This window comes from Amaranthus tricolor, chromosome 6, assembly GCF_026212465.1.
Source record: "Amaranthus tricolor cultivar Red isolate AtriRed21 chromosome 6, ASM2621246v1, whole genome shotgun sequence".
Lineage (NCBI taxonomy): Eukaryota > Viridiplantae > Streptophyta > Magnoliopsida > Caryophyllales > Amaranthaceae > Amaranthus > Amaranthus tricolor.
The window spans coordinates 8,092,122-8,105,663 of record NC_080052.1 but is presented as its reverse complement, the minus strand read 5'-3'; the positions used below and the strand labels follow the sequence as shown (position 1 = coordinate 8,105,663).

The 13,542-nt window shown below is 29.5% G+C and overlaps 1 protein-coding gene across 1 annotated transcript; it reads right to left on the bottom strand.

The window, feature by feature from the left end:
* Positions 1-3,741: 3,741 nt before the first annotated feature.
* LOC130815521 (uncharacterized) lies at positions 3,742-4,693 on the bottom strand. The gene is made up of 3 exons (XM_057682009.1): positions 4,557-4,693; positions 4,243-4,490; positions 3,742-4,130 (listed from the first exon to the last, which is right to left on the bottom strand). Exons 1-3 carry the CDS (start codon positions 4,691-4,693, stop codon positions 3,742-3,744), a joined length of 774 nt encoding a protein of 257 aa, XP_057537992.1.
* Positions 4,694-13,542: the final 8,849 nt, after the last annotated feature.

Sequence of the window (13,542 nt, the reverse complement as noted above, 5' to 3'; positions counted from 1 at the left end):
CGCATGCATGTGTGGTGATTGTGTATTGGGTTGTCGTGCTATTAAGGTATATGCTTAGACCATACTTTTGTAATTGGTTATGTAAAGTAATGTTGTTTTCATTCTATGATGTGATGTTGTATATCACTTAAGGCTTAGACACCTCAAATAATTTGAAAGGAGTTAAACTTGATAATTGAGGATGATTGTGTTACTACTCTATGGGTTTATTACATTGGACTTGGAATTATTATCATTATCGTTTCCATGGCGTTTTTGAATCATTACAGTCACCATGGGGGTATGAATACTTTACCTATGACTACCCGAACAGGACGGGCAACGTCTTAGGTCAGAGGTTGCCTTGGAATTAGCTCTCCCATGTGTATTCCTCTAAACTTTGGTAACAGTCTGGCGACTCAAACAGGACGAGCAACGACATGAGTTGGGAAATTGGAAAGTGGAATATGAATTAAACATTGTTAGAGCCTTTGCATGCTAGGATGAACTCACTGCTTGTATGTAACCTATATAATGCACTGTATGAAGTCTCTGACGTGTATTGGTTTATGTTCTTTGGAACGTGCAATAATGTTGTCATTCGACAACTAGCAGGTTGATTACAGGTGGGTTTGAAAGAGTAAGAAATGGACACTAGAACCTGTAATTGAACAATCCGATGATTTTGATTATTATTAAATGCTTGATGAACTTTAGTTTATTATTTTGCTGCAAGTACTTTTACCTTATAGACATTAAATATTTTGAAGAGGCCAGCAGGTTCTCTAGTTGTAATTTTTTAAGACTTTCGTTGACTTATTAATATTGTTCTCATTTAATTATTTCTTTGTCACTAGAACGTTGTCGATCCTAGAATCCGGTTTAACTTAAATGTTCGACATGTAACCTTGAATTCATATTTACATGTGAATATCTAGTTCATTTTAATTCGGACTATTACACTCTAATTCACTGAAAAAGGGACATTTACTTTTTGACGTTATTCACTTATTACTCTTAATTTGTATTTTATTCTTAATTATAAATTAAAACATAGTCAAGTGAAATCTTGTTTGATTCATCTCAATGCAAAGATTATTAATATTCAAATTTTATAATATTTTGCTATGCATAGTAAGATATATTAAACATTGAATAAGTACATTAGATAGCGTGAAAAAACCAAATGTCTAGTTTTTAGTGAATTGAAGGGAGTATATGAGTAATATATCATAATTAGATATGTTCTTTTAAATTTTCTTGAAATATTATAATTTTAAATTTAAACGCTACATAAAATTTTCTTCATTAAAATTTTAATAACTAAAATATTTGATCAAGAAACAAAAGTTACATGATAATAATCATTATCATCATCATACCAAATGTCCCGCTCGGAAGCAGGGTATGGGTGAGGAAAAGTGACGGACAATCCATACCCGTACTCCTTTCACACGGAGTACTTGAGGAAAGCGGTCAGTTTTACCCCCAGGCATGTAGGATCGATATGAGTGATAACGTTTCCACAAGGGAACAGATACTTGCAGATAAAGAACTGTACATGCAATAACAAGGCTTAAGAAAATAAATAAATACATTGAAAAATATAAAATTAAATAAAGATAAGTACTTACATAAACAAAACGGGGCTGGTAAGAAGCAACTAGACACTAGGGCAAGAAGGTAACTAAAGAAGCTATTTGTAATCTAAAATATGGATCTGACGTCTCCAATTATTCCTATTCTTAGTCAGGTCCGCAAAGAGGTGCAGCTCACTTAGGTCGTTCTTTATTCTTTCAACCCACGTTTTCTTTGGTCTTCCTCGACTTCTCTTACACTCCACTATGATGCTTTATATATCCTTCTAACGGGAGAGTCAACTGTCTTTCTTTGCACATGTCCAAACCATCTTAATGTATTTTCACGCATTTAGCAGATAATGGGGCAAAGCCTAGTTTCTCTCGATACTCATGGTTCTTGATTCTATCCATTATTGTGTTACCGCACATCCACCTCAGCATTTTCATCTCAGCTACTTCCATATTTTGTTCATGAATCTCCTTAACGGGCCAACATTCTATCCCATACAACAAAGCTAGCCTAATGGCAACTTTATTGAATTTTCCTTTCAGCCTAATCGGGAACTTCTTATCTCACAACACTCCGGTCGCCGCTTGCCATTTAAGCGAACCCGCTTGTATACGATGCGTAACATCTCCATGCACCTCCCTCATCACTTTGCATAACAGATCCTAGATATTTAGTTGTACTTAAAACTACATCTTCTCTAATTGTCACACTTGACCATCATGTTTCTCATTCCCACTAAAATTGCATCTCAAATATTCTGTTTTTATACAGCTTATATGAAGCCATTTGCTTTCTAAAACCGCCCTCCATTCTTCTAATTTAACATTAGCCTCTTCGCTTGTTTCCTTGACCAACACTATATCGTTAGTGAAAAGCATGCACCATGGCATAGTTTCCCATATGGACTTGGCGTGATGACTGCAAAAAGGAAAGGACTTAGAGTCCATCCCTGATGTAAGCCTACTCTAACTGAGAAAGATTTTGTAATCCTAACGGGTGTTTGTATGTTAGTTGATGCTCCATCACACATGTCTCGTATAGCTTCAATATGGCTCCACGAGACTCCCTTAGCCTCCAAACTCTCCCAGATAATACATCATGGTAAGCTATCATATGCCTTCTCCGAATCTATACACACAATATATGAATCCTTTTTCCTCTCTTTATATTTTTCCATTACTCTTGTTAACACATGTATAACCTCAGTGATAGATCTCTCTAGCATGATACCAAATTGATGTTCCCTAATCACCGCCTCTTGTCTGATTCTCTACCCTATCACTCTTTTCCAAAATTTCACTGTGTGGGTAAGGAGTTTAATCCCTCTATAATTTTCACAGACTTGTGCATCGACTTTGTTTTTATATAAAGAGATAAGTGTACTGCTCCTTCATTCTTTGGGCATTCTATGTGTCCTCCAGACAACATTGAAAAGCTTAGTTAACCATTGAATACTTTCTTCTCCTAAACATCTTCATACCTCAATCGGGATGTTGTCAGGGCCGACTGCCTTAGCTCGCCCAATTTCCTTTAGATCTTTACTAACTTCATTGATGGTTATGCCCCTATTTAACCCACATTCATGTTGACTTTGTTCGTTGGAAGTATATCCTCATACCTCCCCTATTCCCCTAGTTTCATTCAGCGATTGAGAGAAGTACTGGTACCACCTTGTTTTGATGTCATCTTGTTTCAATAGAACTTTCCCATCCTTATCCTTGATGTACCTAACTGTCTCAATGTCTTGCTTCTTTCTTGCCCTAGCTTTCGCTAGCTTGAAAATATGCTTCTCTCCCTCTTTTGTATCTAACTTTTTATAAAAGTCTTCGTAAGTCCAACTTTTTGTCTCAAATGCCGCTTTCTTTGACACTCGTTTGGCCTCTTTGTAGATTTCTCTCTTACTTATACAATCCTTCTCTTTTGTACAATCCATAAGTTCTTTAAACCTTTTTTCTTTATCATTTATCTTCTCCCGTACCTCCTCATTCCACCATCACGACTTCTTATACACACTTGGTTTACCTGTCAACACTCCTAAGATCTCTTTAGCAGTTTGTCGAATGTTTTCAGCCATATTTTCCATATTTAATTTGCATCTTTGGAAAGCTTTAAATATCTCAACATTTTGATCCTGTTTGAGAATGTGGAGGTTACTTCCCCTTTAAGTTTACCTCACATAATCACACGTCTGCCCTCAATCGTTTTCTCGACAATTTCCTTCCTCATTTTAAAAACTAGCATTAGTAACCGATGTTGAGTTGGCATCTTCGTGCCTAGAACCACCGTACAATCCCGACACAAGGCCTTATCTCCTTTACATACTACGGCATAATCAATTTGCGTCGCGTGCCCTCCACTTTTGAATGTAATCAAGTGTTCCTCTTTCTTCCTAAAGATAGAGTTTGCAATCACCAAATCTCGGGCTAGGGAAAATTGAAGTAGATGTTCTCCACTCTTGTTTCTAGCCCCTAAACCAAAGCTATCATAGACTGACTCATAGCTATCCACTTTCTTGCCTATATTCCCATTGAAGTCTCCTCCTAAGAAGACTTTCTCGTCTTCTAGAATAGTCCCCATAAGGTTACTTAAGCAGTCCCAAAAATCGAGTTACTTCTGCTCATCTAATCCAACTTGGAGCCCATTAAGTACTAATGATAGATGTGACTTCTTCACCCAGTACTATTCTAACTAGCATAATCCTTTTATTGCACCTCTTCACCTTAACCACTTGTTTTAGGATCATGTTGGATACGAGGATCCCAACCCCACTATGTCTGTCATCCAAACTTGCGTACCACAGCTTATACCCTTTTACTCTAGTCGAATGAAAACCCTTCCACCCAATCTCCTGAACACACGCCACATGGATATTGTATCTATTAAGCTCATCAGCTACTCCAAAGACTTGGCTTCTAACGTGCCTATGTTCCATTTCCTTACTCTTAGCTCAAAGTCAAAAGAGTGTATCGCCTTTACCTGTTGCTTACCTAGGTTTTGACGATCGATTGATGCGTCTGGTGGTGCTGCGGGCGAGGTATCGGATGTTACCCTCGTCGCCGGTGGCGTGGAGGGAAGGGCGAGCTGTTACAGGGAGAGATATCGCTGTTGCCTCAGAAGTAGCCATTGCTAAGAAAGTATGGACCAAAAGTTACATGATAATTAAAAATTATTTTGAGAATGCCAAAGAATTATTTTGAAGATGACAAATAATTATTATGATTAAGTTGTTGAAATATTATTTAAATTTGCCTTAAAAAGTATGAGAAATTAATTAATACTTTTATTAACAATTAAATCATTTTTCATTAAAGGACTATATTTTATACTGATAATATATTGAATTTCTATTTAAAATTTTTATTCATATACTTTTATACTAACAATCTCGTAAATTACACGAGTTTTTATATTAATATTTATAATTTCATTTTGATCGAAATTAATTCAAATTACTTGACTGAGGATAACGATCAACCAATAAGATGTATAAGTTTAAAATGAAAGATCAAACATTATTGGTTATTATGATTCATACCATCTTCGGGTTAATGATATATCCCTTTGTAGATCAGATCAGATCATACTAGACAAGGCCAGATCAAATCAAATCATGATTACTTATTATTATTTATTTGTCAAATGATTTTCTATTAACACTAAACAAATGATTACAACAAGGTAAAGAAACACAGATAACCAGGACTCTATTTATCAGTTGCATCAGTGTGAAAGAGAGGCCCACCTTCTATGAAGGGTTTCCCTCCTCACACTTCATGTGCAAAGGAGAAATCGAGTTATCTAAAAAATGCCACAATGGCAATACAAAATAACTTGGTCTAACCAACTAAGTAAAAGAAACCAAAAACACAGAGGCGGCTACGCCACCAATAATAATAATAATAATAATAATAATAATAATAATAATAATATTATTATTATTATTATTATTATTATTATTATTATTATTATATTATGATTATGATTATGAATATTATTATTATTATTATTATTATTATTATTATTATTATTATTATTATTAATTAATTAATTAATTACTTGATTAATAAAATAATTAATAAATAAAAATATAAACAATAATGTTAATAATATAAATAATTGAATAATATTATTATATTAATTAATTAATTAATTAAAAATATTTATCAATTAATAATTAATGAATTAAATAACAATAATATATAAATGATTATTTAATAATTATAATAATGTTAATGACATTATTATTATTTATTTATTTATTTATTTAATTAAATAATATTAATATCTATTAATTAATTTTTTAATTAGATCATAATAATAAGAATAATAATAATAATAATAATAATAATAATAATAATAATAATAATAATAATAATAATAATAATAATAATAATTATTATTATTATTATTATTATTATTATTATTATTATTATTATCATCATCATCATCATCATTATCATTATCATACCTAATGTCCCGCTTGAAAACAGAGTCTGGGTGAGGAAATGTGACAGACAATCCATACCCATACTCCCTTTACAGGAAGAATTAGAGGAAAGCGGTCGAAATTTACCCCCCAAATATATATGAGGCTTGCATAAAAAGATATGGGTGATGACAATTTCACAAAGGAACAACAAAAAAAAAATAATAATAATTTTATGAAACCAAATAAGATTAGATTAGATAAGATAAGATCAAACCAAATCAAATCAGGTCAGACCAGATCAGAAAGATTCAAATCAGATCAGATTGAATCAGACTAGATCAGACCAGACCTTAGTAAATTCAGATTAGATCCAATCAGATTAGACGAAGAAAACAGGCCCTAAGTCTAGGTCAAGACAAGACTTGGGTGAACCGAGACTTAAACCCATTTATTTTTTTGACCCAAAACTAGATGTATTAAATCTTAAGAAATTGGATCCAAACCCTAAAATTAAGGTGAGTTATAAAGCTATAGTCGCAAGTCTTGTATGAGACCGTCTCACCATGAGATGGGTCCATACAAACGGCCCATTAATAAAAATTATTAAAAACATGAAAAGTGAACTCCTTGGATGTGTTTTTTTTTTTAAAAAAAAAAAACAAGTAAGCATTATTGTTTATTAAATAGTTTTGGCCGGTCAATTAAAGTCGTCTAACGATGAAACGACTTAAATAGAGAATTAGTGACAAAGATAATTCTATAAAATCTCTCTAAGTTTCTTATCAATAAGGATTTTGTATGAGAAAGTTAGGTTAATTAACTTAGTGGTTGAATAAAACTTTATAAAATACATTTTAAGAATATGAGAAGAACAAATAAGGATTAATTGGGTAGATTCCCAATAGTATTTTTTAGATATTTTTTAAGCTTAATATTTTTACAGTCCTTAGGGAAATATATAAAATTAATAAATTTTTTTATTATTAATATGTAACTTTTTAAGAGAATCTAATCTAGAAATTGAAAAATAATTAATATTTTATATAATAATTTTAACTTTTTAAGGAAAAAATAAATGATAAACTCTAATAAAATATGATTAAATCCTTATGTTTTCAAAGAAAAAATAATATTAAATTACGTAAATAAAATATAAAATTCTTTCTAATTATTAAATACTCTCTCGAATTCTTTTAAGTTGTCCCATTTTGTTTTGGCACACCATTTAATGTATTAATTCAATTTTAAATATCTCTAATTATGCATAATTAAAAATTATAAATCTTTGATATTAATAAAATTTACGTTGATACGAATAAAACAAGATCTCACATGGCTATATTTCGATGTCCAGATTAAGATTAAAATACAAATTAAAAATGATCGATAACTAATGTCAAAAAAATGGGATAACTAAAAACAATTGGAGGGGATATGTCATTTTTTATTTTGTATTTTTTTTAATTGTGATTTTAATTTATTTTCTTATTATAAGAGAACAAAAGAGTGAGGTAGTAAGAATGCAAGATAGAAGAGAGAATAAAAGAAAAAGAAAAAAAAAAAGAAGTTTAAAAAATAACCCTATATACCAATTATTCTTCTCGGGATTGGTGGTAAAAGGACTTTAATTCTGCTATTTATACCCCCTCTTCTTCACCCCCTAAACCTACGCCTCTCATTCCTCTTCTCTTCTTCGGCCCTTCTTTTTAACTCTTTCTCTCTCCTCCCTATTTCTTTTTCTAGGGTTTTTTTAGGGGTAGATCAACCATCATCCATCATATAAATATGATGATATTATTTATCATATTTTCATTATATTTTAATTATTAAATGATTCTATTTTTATTTTTCCACAGCTTTCTTGAACTGCGTCTATATTTTTTCATTCCTTAAATCATACATAAAAAAGGAGAAAAATTCTGGGTTGCGGTTCAATAAAGCTGTGGGAAGATACAAATAGGATCAACAACTCATTATTCTTCATCAAGATCCAACCTTTTTTGCTCATCATGGGTATTAATATATATTTTTTCATTTTTCATTTTTTTGTTTTGTTGTTTTACATTTATTTATTTGTGTATACATAATTTTTTTCTGGTTGGAATTGGAGGTATTCATAATAATTTAATGTTTATTTGGTAATAATTGATTGCGGATGAAAATTATCTTTTTCAAAAATTTATGTTTTGACCTTGAATTATTCAATGGTGGTCTAACCCTAGTCCCCATAAAGGAAAATTTCTTTTTCTTTTTTTCATGATTATAAATTTATCAGTCAAATTTAAAAGATTTAAATCAATTAAAGATCTGATTATTTAGAATTAAATTTTTCAGGAAATTGAATTTAAAAGATTATTAAATTTCTTCAATGTTCTGGATCGATGTGAAGAGTATCACTTTTTCCATATTTTAAGCTATTTATGATTTACATAAAAAATATTTCATTTCCAAAACAAACAATTATTCGATAAGTAGTTTAAAATTCAATTTTATAAATTAAAAAAAATCAATCAAATACCCATTTCTATTTGTATTGATCTATCCAATCAAAAGGAATTGAATAGGATTTGTTATTATTATGATTTGTCATTTAACTTAAATATTCTATTCAAAATTTTGTTTTTCTCTATAATGAATTGTCAAAAAACTAATATATATTCTTTTTTCAAGATTTGTATTTTTTCAGTATTAGCTCATTGATTTTGTCCTCTACAGATAAAGCCATGCAGTAATATTTGGTACATTTTTATTTGGATTGAGTGATGGAAATTGAAGAGATATTATTTACAATTGGAGCTTTATTATTTTCACTGTATAATTTCCCTCACTTTCTCTTTTAATTATTTTGTAACTGATCGTATAATTGGTGGCCTTTTTCTGATCATGGTCCCTTTTTTTTTTGTTTATTTTCTTGTTTTTTCCTTTGTCTTTATGTTTTTGTTTATTGCACATCACTTATCTCACATCCATAATAAACTATTAATCATACGACATTTAGATGAAGTCAGTTAGTGCTCAATTTTTAAATCTACGGTAACACCATCTTTCAATAAAACCATATTAAAATAAAAAGTTTATATGTTAATAATTTTAGCTATTCAGCCTATGTATAAATAACATTTGTCTTACACCAGAATATATATGGATGTAATTTTACTCTTCGGGATTTAAGGATTTAAGGGTGTTATATTACTTAACTGGAACTGAGTGGGTAAAAATCGATAATAACCGACTCTTATGAATCAGTGAAAATGTAGCATAATTGGGTATTTGATCCACAAATTATTTTACCTTAACGCTTAGGTTACAATATTCGCACCTAAGGTTTCAGCTTCACCTCTAAATCGACGTATCCTTATAAAGTTTTAAAAATTTTTAATAACATAAATAAATTAATTTTTAGCTATGTTATTACTTTTTACTTAATTAAAACTCTTGAATTTATTATATTGATTGGTTTTACCCTTATTAATGTTGTTCAATATTAGGACTTTACTAGACGGAAAAAAGAATATTGCATACATGTAGGAATCATGTGTTGGAGATTGCAAGGCCAGCACAATTTGAGTGGGTCTGTATTTGAATTCCAGTCATGAGAATTAGGTTCAAGACCTACCTAGCAAAGCTATGACATACATGTATGTAGGATAGATGGTAATGTAAACTTACCCAAAAAAGTTTGTTGATGTGAATTTCCTTTAACTTAAATTTGAGCTTCTCTACTATTTTATTCCATAGATTAGATCATTATAAAATCTATTTATTCTTTTGAGTTAGTCTTAAAATAAGCATTTCATATTTTTATAATATGTATTAGATAGACTATTTAACCTATGTATAAGATGTTTCTCTTGATGAGACTGTCTCAACCAAATATTTGTGAATATATTTTTACTCTCAACTTAATTTTTGTATATTATTCACATGTTTTTAATTGACCTTTTATAATGAAATTATATAGAAACATGTACAATACACAAAATATTTTAGTGTGAAAATACATATAAATATAATCCCAAAGAAAGATGTAATCACATATAATCGTTATTAAAGTATAATATTTCAAATAAAGTGTAATAACTGATATTGATATATATTGTTTGAGGTAATATAGAATTTACATGTTTGAATAAATAATTATTAAATATTAATACATATGTATTTTGCCCAAATTTAGTTATTTTTGTAAACTGATCAATTTTAATATTTTCTATTTAGAAATTAATATTGTTATGAAAACTATTGTCTACATATGATGTTGAAATTAATATTTTTGTAATACGCATGACAAAGCTCTTTGGAACATGTTATTTGTCATTCCCTAACAAAACTAATATGTATGATGTTGAATTTCTTCAAATTATATAAAACAGTATATTTTATATATTATATGCTATGCAATATAAAATACTCTTTCTATTTCTTTTTGTTTGTCCAGTTTACCTTCTGTAAATTTTAAGCCTAAATATATCTAATTACGCATCATAAAAAATTATATAAAATTTATATATTAAAAAACTTTACATCAAGGCAAATCTAACAAGATCTCACATGAATATATTTTATCTTCAATATATACTTCAAAAATCTAACTTAAATTTTTTCTTCTAAAGTAGACAAACTTAAAGTGAACAAACAAAAAGAAATGGGGGAGTGGTTAATATATTAAAATTAAATTATTGCTTTTAAAATGTTGCTACCAAATCATGTATTGTTATGAAAGCTTTTTTAAAAAAGATTTGACTTAATTATACATATTTGATTAAAAAAAAATCTTATTGAAAAGTTACGTTTTAATATTTAGAAGGAAAAATTATAATAAACTATCTTATCAATAGGTCTATTTGCAAAAAGCTACTTTATGTATTTTTTTTTTTGCAAAAAACTACCTAATGTAATATATATTTCTACAAATAACTATCACATAACGAAAAATGTTAATTGACCGTTAAGTCTGAGGGTTTGACCAATTTGAGAGGTTAAGTTGTCTATGTGGCAATATCTCATTGGTCGTCATATTTTTAAATAATCAAAAATTAAAACACATAAATTAAAAAAAACAAATATTTGACGTCTGTTTTATCCATCATAACGGTATTTTTTCAAAAAATGGACGTCGCGATTATTCTTATGGGGTAACTCTTTGGAAATCCAGCGGAACAAGTACTTATTATCGAAAGAGTGACCCGATAAGGATAATTGTGACGTCCGTTTTTTAAAAGATATCATTATGATTGGTAAAAATGACGTTAAAAATATTTTTCGGTTTACATGTTGGAAATTAGGCGAATAAGTACTTGTTTCGACTGGATTTCTAAGACTTATTCCATAAGGCTATTGCGACGTCCCTTTGTTGAAAAATCATCGTTATGATGGGTAAAAATGACGTTAAATATCTTTTTCGATTTATATATCGGAAAATAGGCGAATAAGTACTTGTTTCGATCGGATTTTCGAGAAAGTTATCCCATAAGGATAATCGCGATGTCCGTTTTTCCAAAAAATATGGTTTTGATGGGTAAAAATGATGTGAAATATCTTTTTTTTGTGTGTTTTTATTTTTAATTATTTAAAAATACGAGGACCAATGAGATATTGCCACATGAAAAACTTAACCTCTTAAATTGGTCAAACCCTCAAACTTGACGGTCAATTCACGGTTTCTGTTATGTGGTAGTCATTTGTAGAGAAATATATTACATTAGGTAGTTTTTTGCACAAAAAAAAATAAATAAATAAGGTAGTTTTTTTACAAATACACCTATAAATAAGGTAGTTTTTTATAATTTTTTCTATTTATAATCATAATTAGTGTAATACAAGTTTTTTTTAACCTCAAAAATTCTCCATTTAACAATGCTTATCAAAACGTCGTTTGAATTTATTTTTATTATATTTAATGATATGGTTTGTATTAAATTTGTGTTTATAATATGTAGCTTTATTAAATTAACACTTTATAAGTTTTACATTTGTGTAACTAACAATACTAGTAGTTCAAAAGTCCATTGCATTCATGTTTTGAGAAAAATTGCAAGTAAAAAGAAACACAAAAAATATCTTTTATTCAATATGCTGAAGGAAAATGAATGTGGTTCAAGTTATTATGAATTAGCTCTTATAGAAAGTTAAATACTTGTAGATAAACACCTTTCTTAACAATAATCATAGCAACTTGTTTTTTTATTAAGACTTGCAAATTGCCTTATCATCTCGATTAGAGTTTCAAATAGCAGATCTCAATCAAACAGTTTATGTGGGTTAGGCTTGTCCCTTCCAAGTTTAAGTAGAACTGAAAACTTAGGAACCAATGAAAAGAGACGTATATTAAATGAGCTAAAAACTTAGGAACCAATGAAAAGAGACATATATTAAATGAGCTAGTATTATGAGAGATCGTCTCTCCGTGAGACGATCTTATAACAAGACGCCAATATATTAATAATTGTAATAATTAAGATATTCAATCCATATATAAAAAACGTATTATGGTAAGACCATCTCACACAACGATCTATGATATCAAACAAAAAGACTTAAAAGAATTTGGAAACTCATTATGATTTTTATTAACAATGAATTAAGTAGGATGTTGTTGAAGAGTTTTCTTTGAAATTGGTGATAAAGGTTTGATTCTCATTGTTAAGGAATCAACTCAATCAAAAGCTTAAGTTTAAGATTGAGATCCTAGGATCTGTTATATACTCTAACACGTCCCCTTATACGAGAGACCATTGGTCTAGAAGTGTGGATGTACATATACTTAATATTCCACTTTAAATAAAAAGTGGTTAAAATTCGGACCCATGACCTCTTGTCACATTGGTTTCTGATATCATGTCAAGTGAATAATTTGCTTTAAAATAAAGTCTCATGATATATTATATACTCTAATACTCATTAGAAAGATCAATTTTCATATTTTTAACTAGGTTGATTGATAGGTTTTTTGGGTAGCTGACTTTTATAATTGTTTTCCTTATGTTTGAAGTTGAAAGAAGAAACCCCACAAGAAAGTGCATATTTCTTTTAAGCCATTCACATGGAAAACTATGGGTTAGGTGAGGCTTTTATGATGAAAAAAGGTACTTGCATTGTAACTAAGATAAAAACAAAACTACCCAGCACTTTGCATCAGTTTTAGGAGCTTGTTCGTTCACATAGTTGTAAGTTTACTTCTAAGTGTTGAGACTTGAGAATATCATTTAGAAACATACAACTCTTATTACCCCTTTTTGTTGAACTTTTAGCATTCTCCGCCGAATGCGACTCGTTCACTTAGATGAACCATCTCTCGCAATTTTAAAACTTAGAAGGTCTAACTTCTAAGTAGAATTGTTAAAACAATTGATTGCATTATTTTCGATCTGGTTAATTTCAAATCAGATTACTTTAGGGTCGACTCATTCTGAAATTGGTTACGATTTTAGTTTGATACGAGTAGACCTAATAGGTCAACGATTTTTTTAAAAATTGTTACTATTATCTATGTTTTTCCGAAAAAGATGAGACTATAATTTCTTTTTGTTTTCATAGAAAATAAT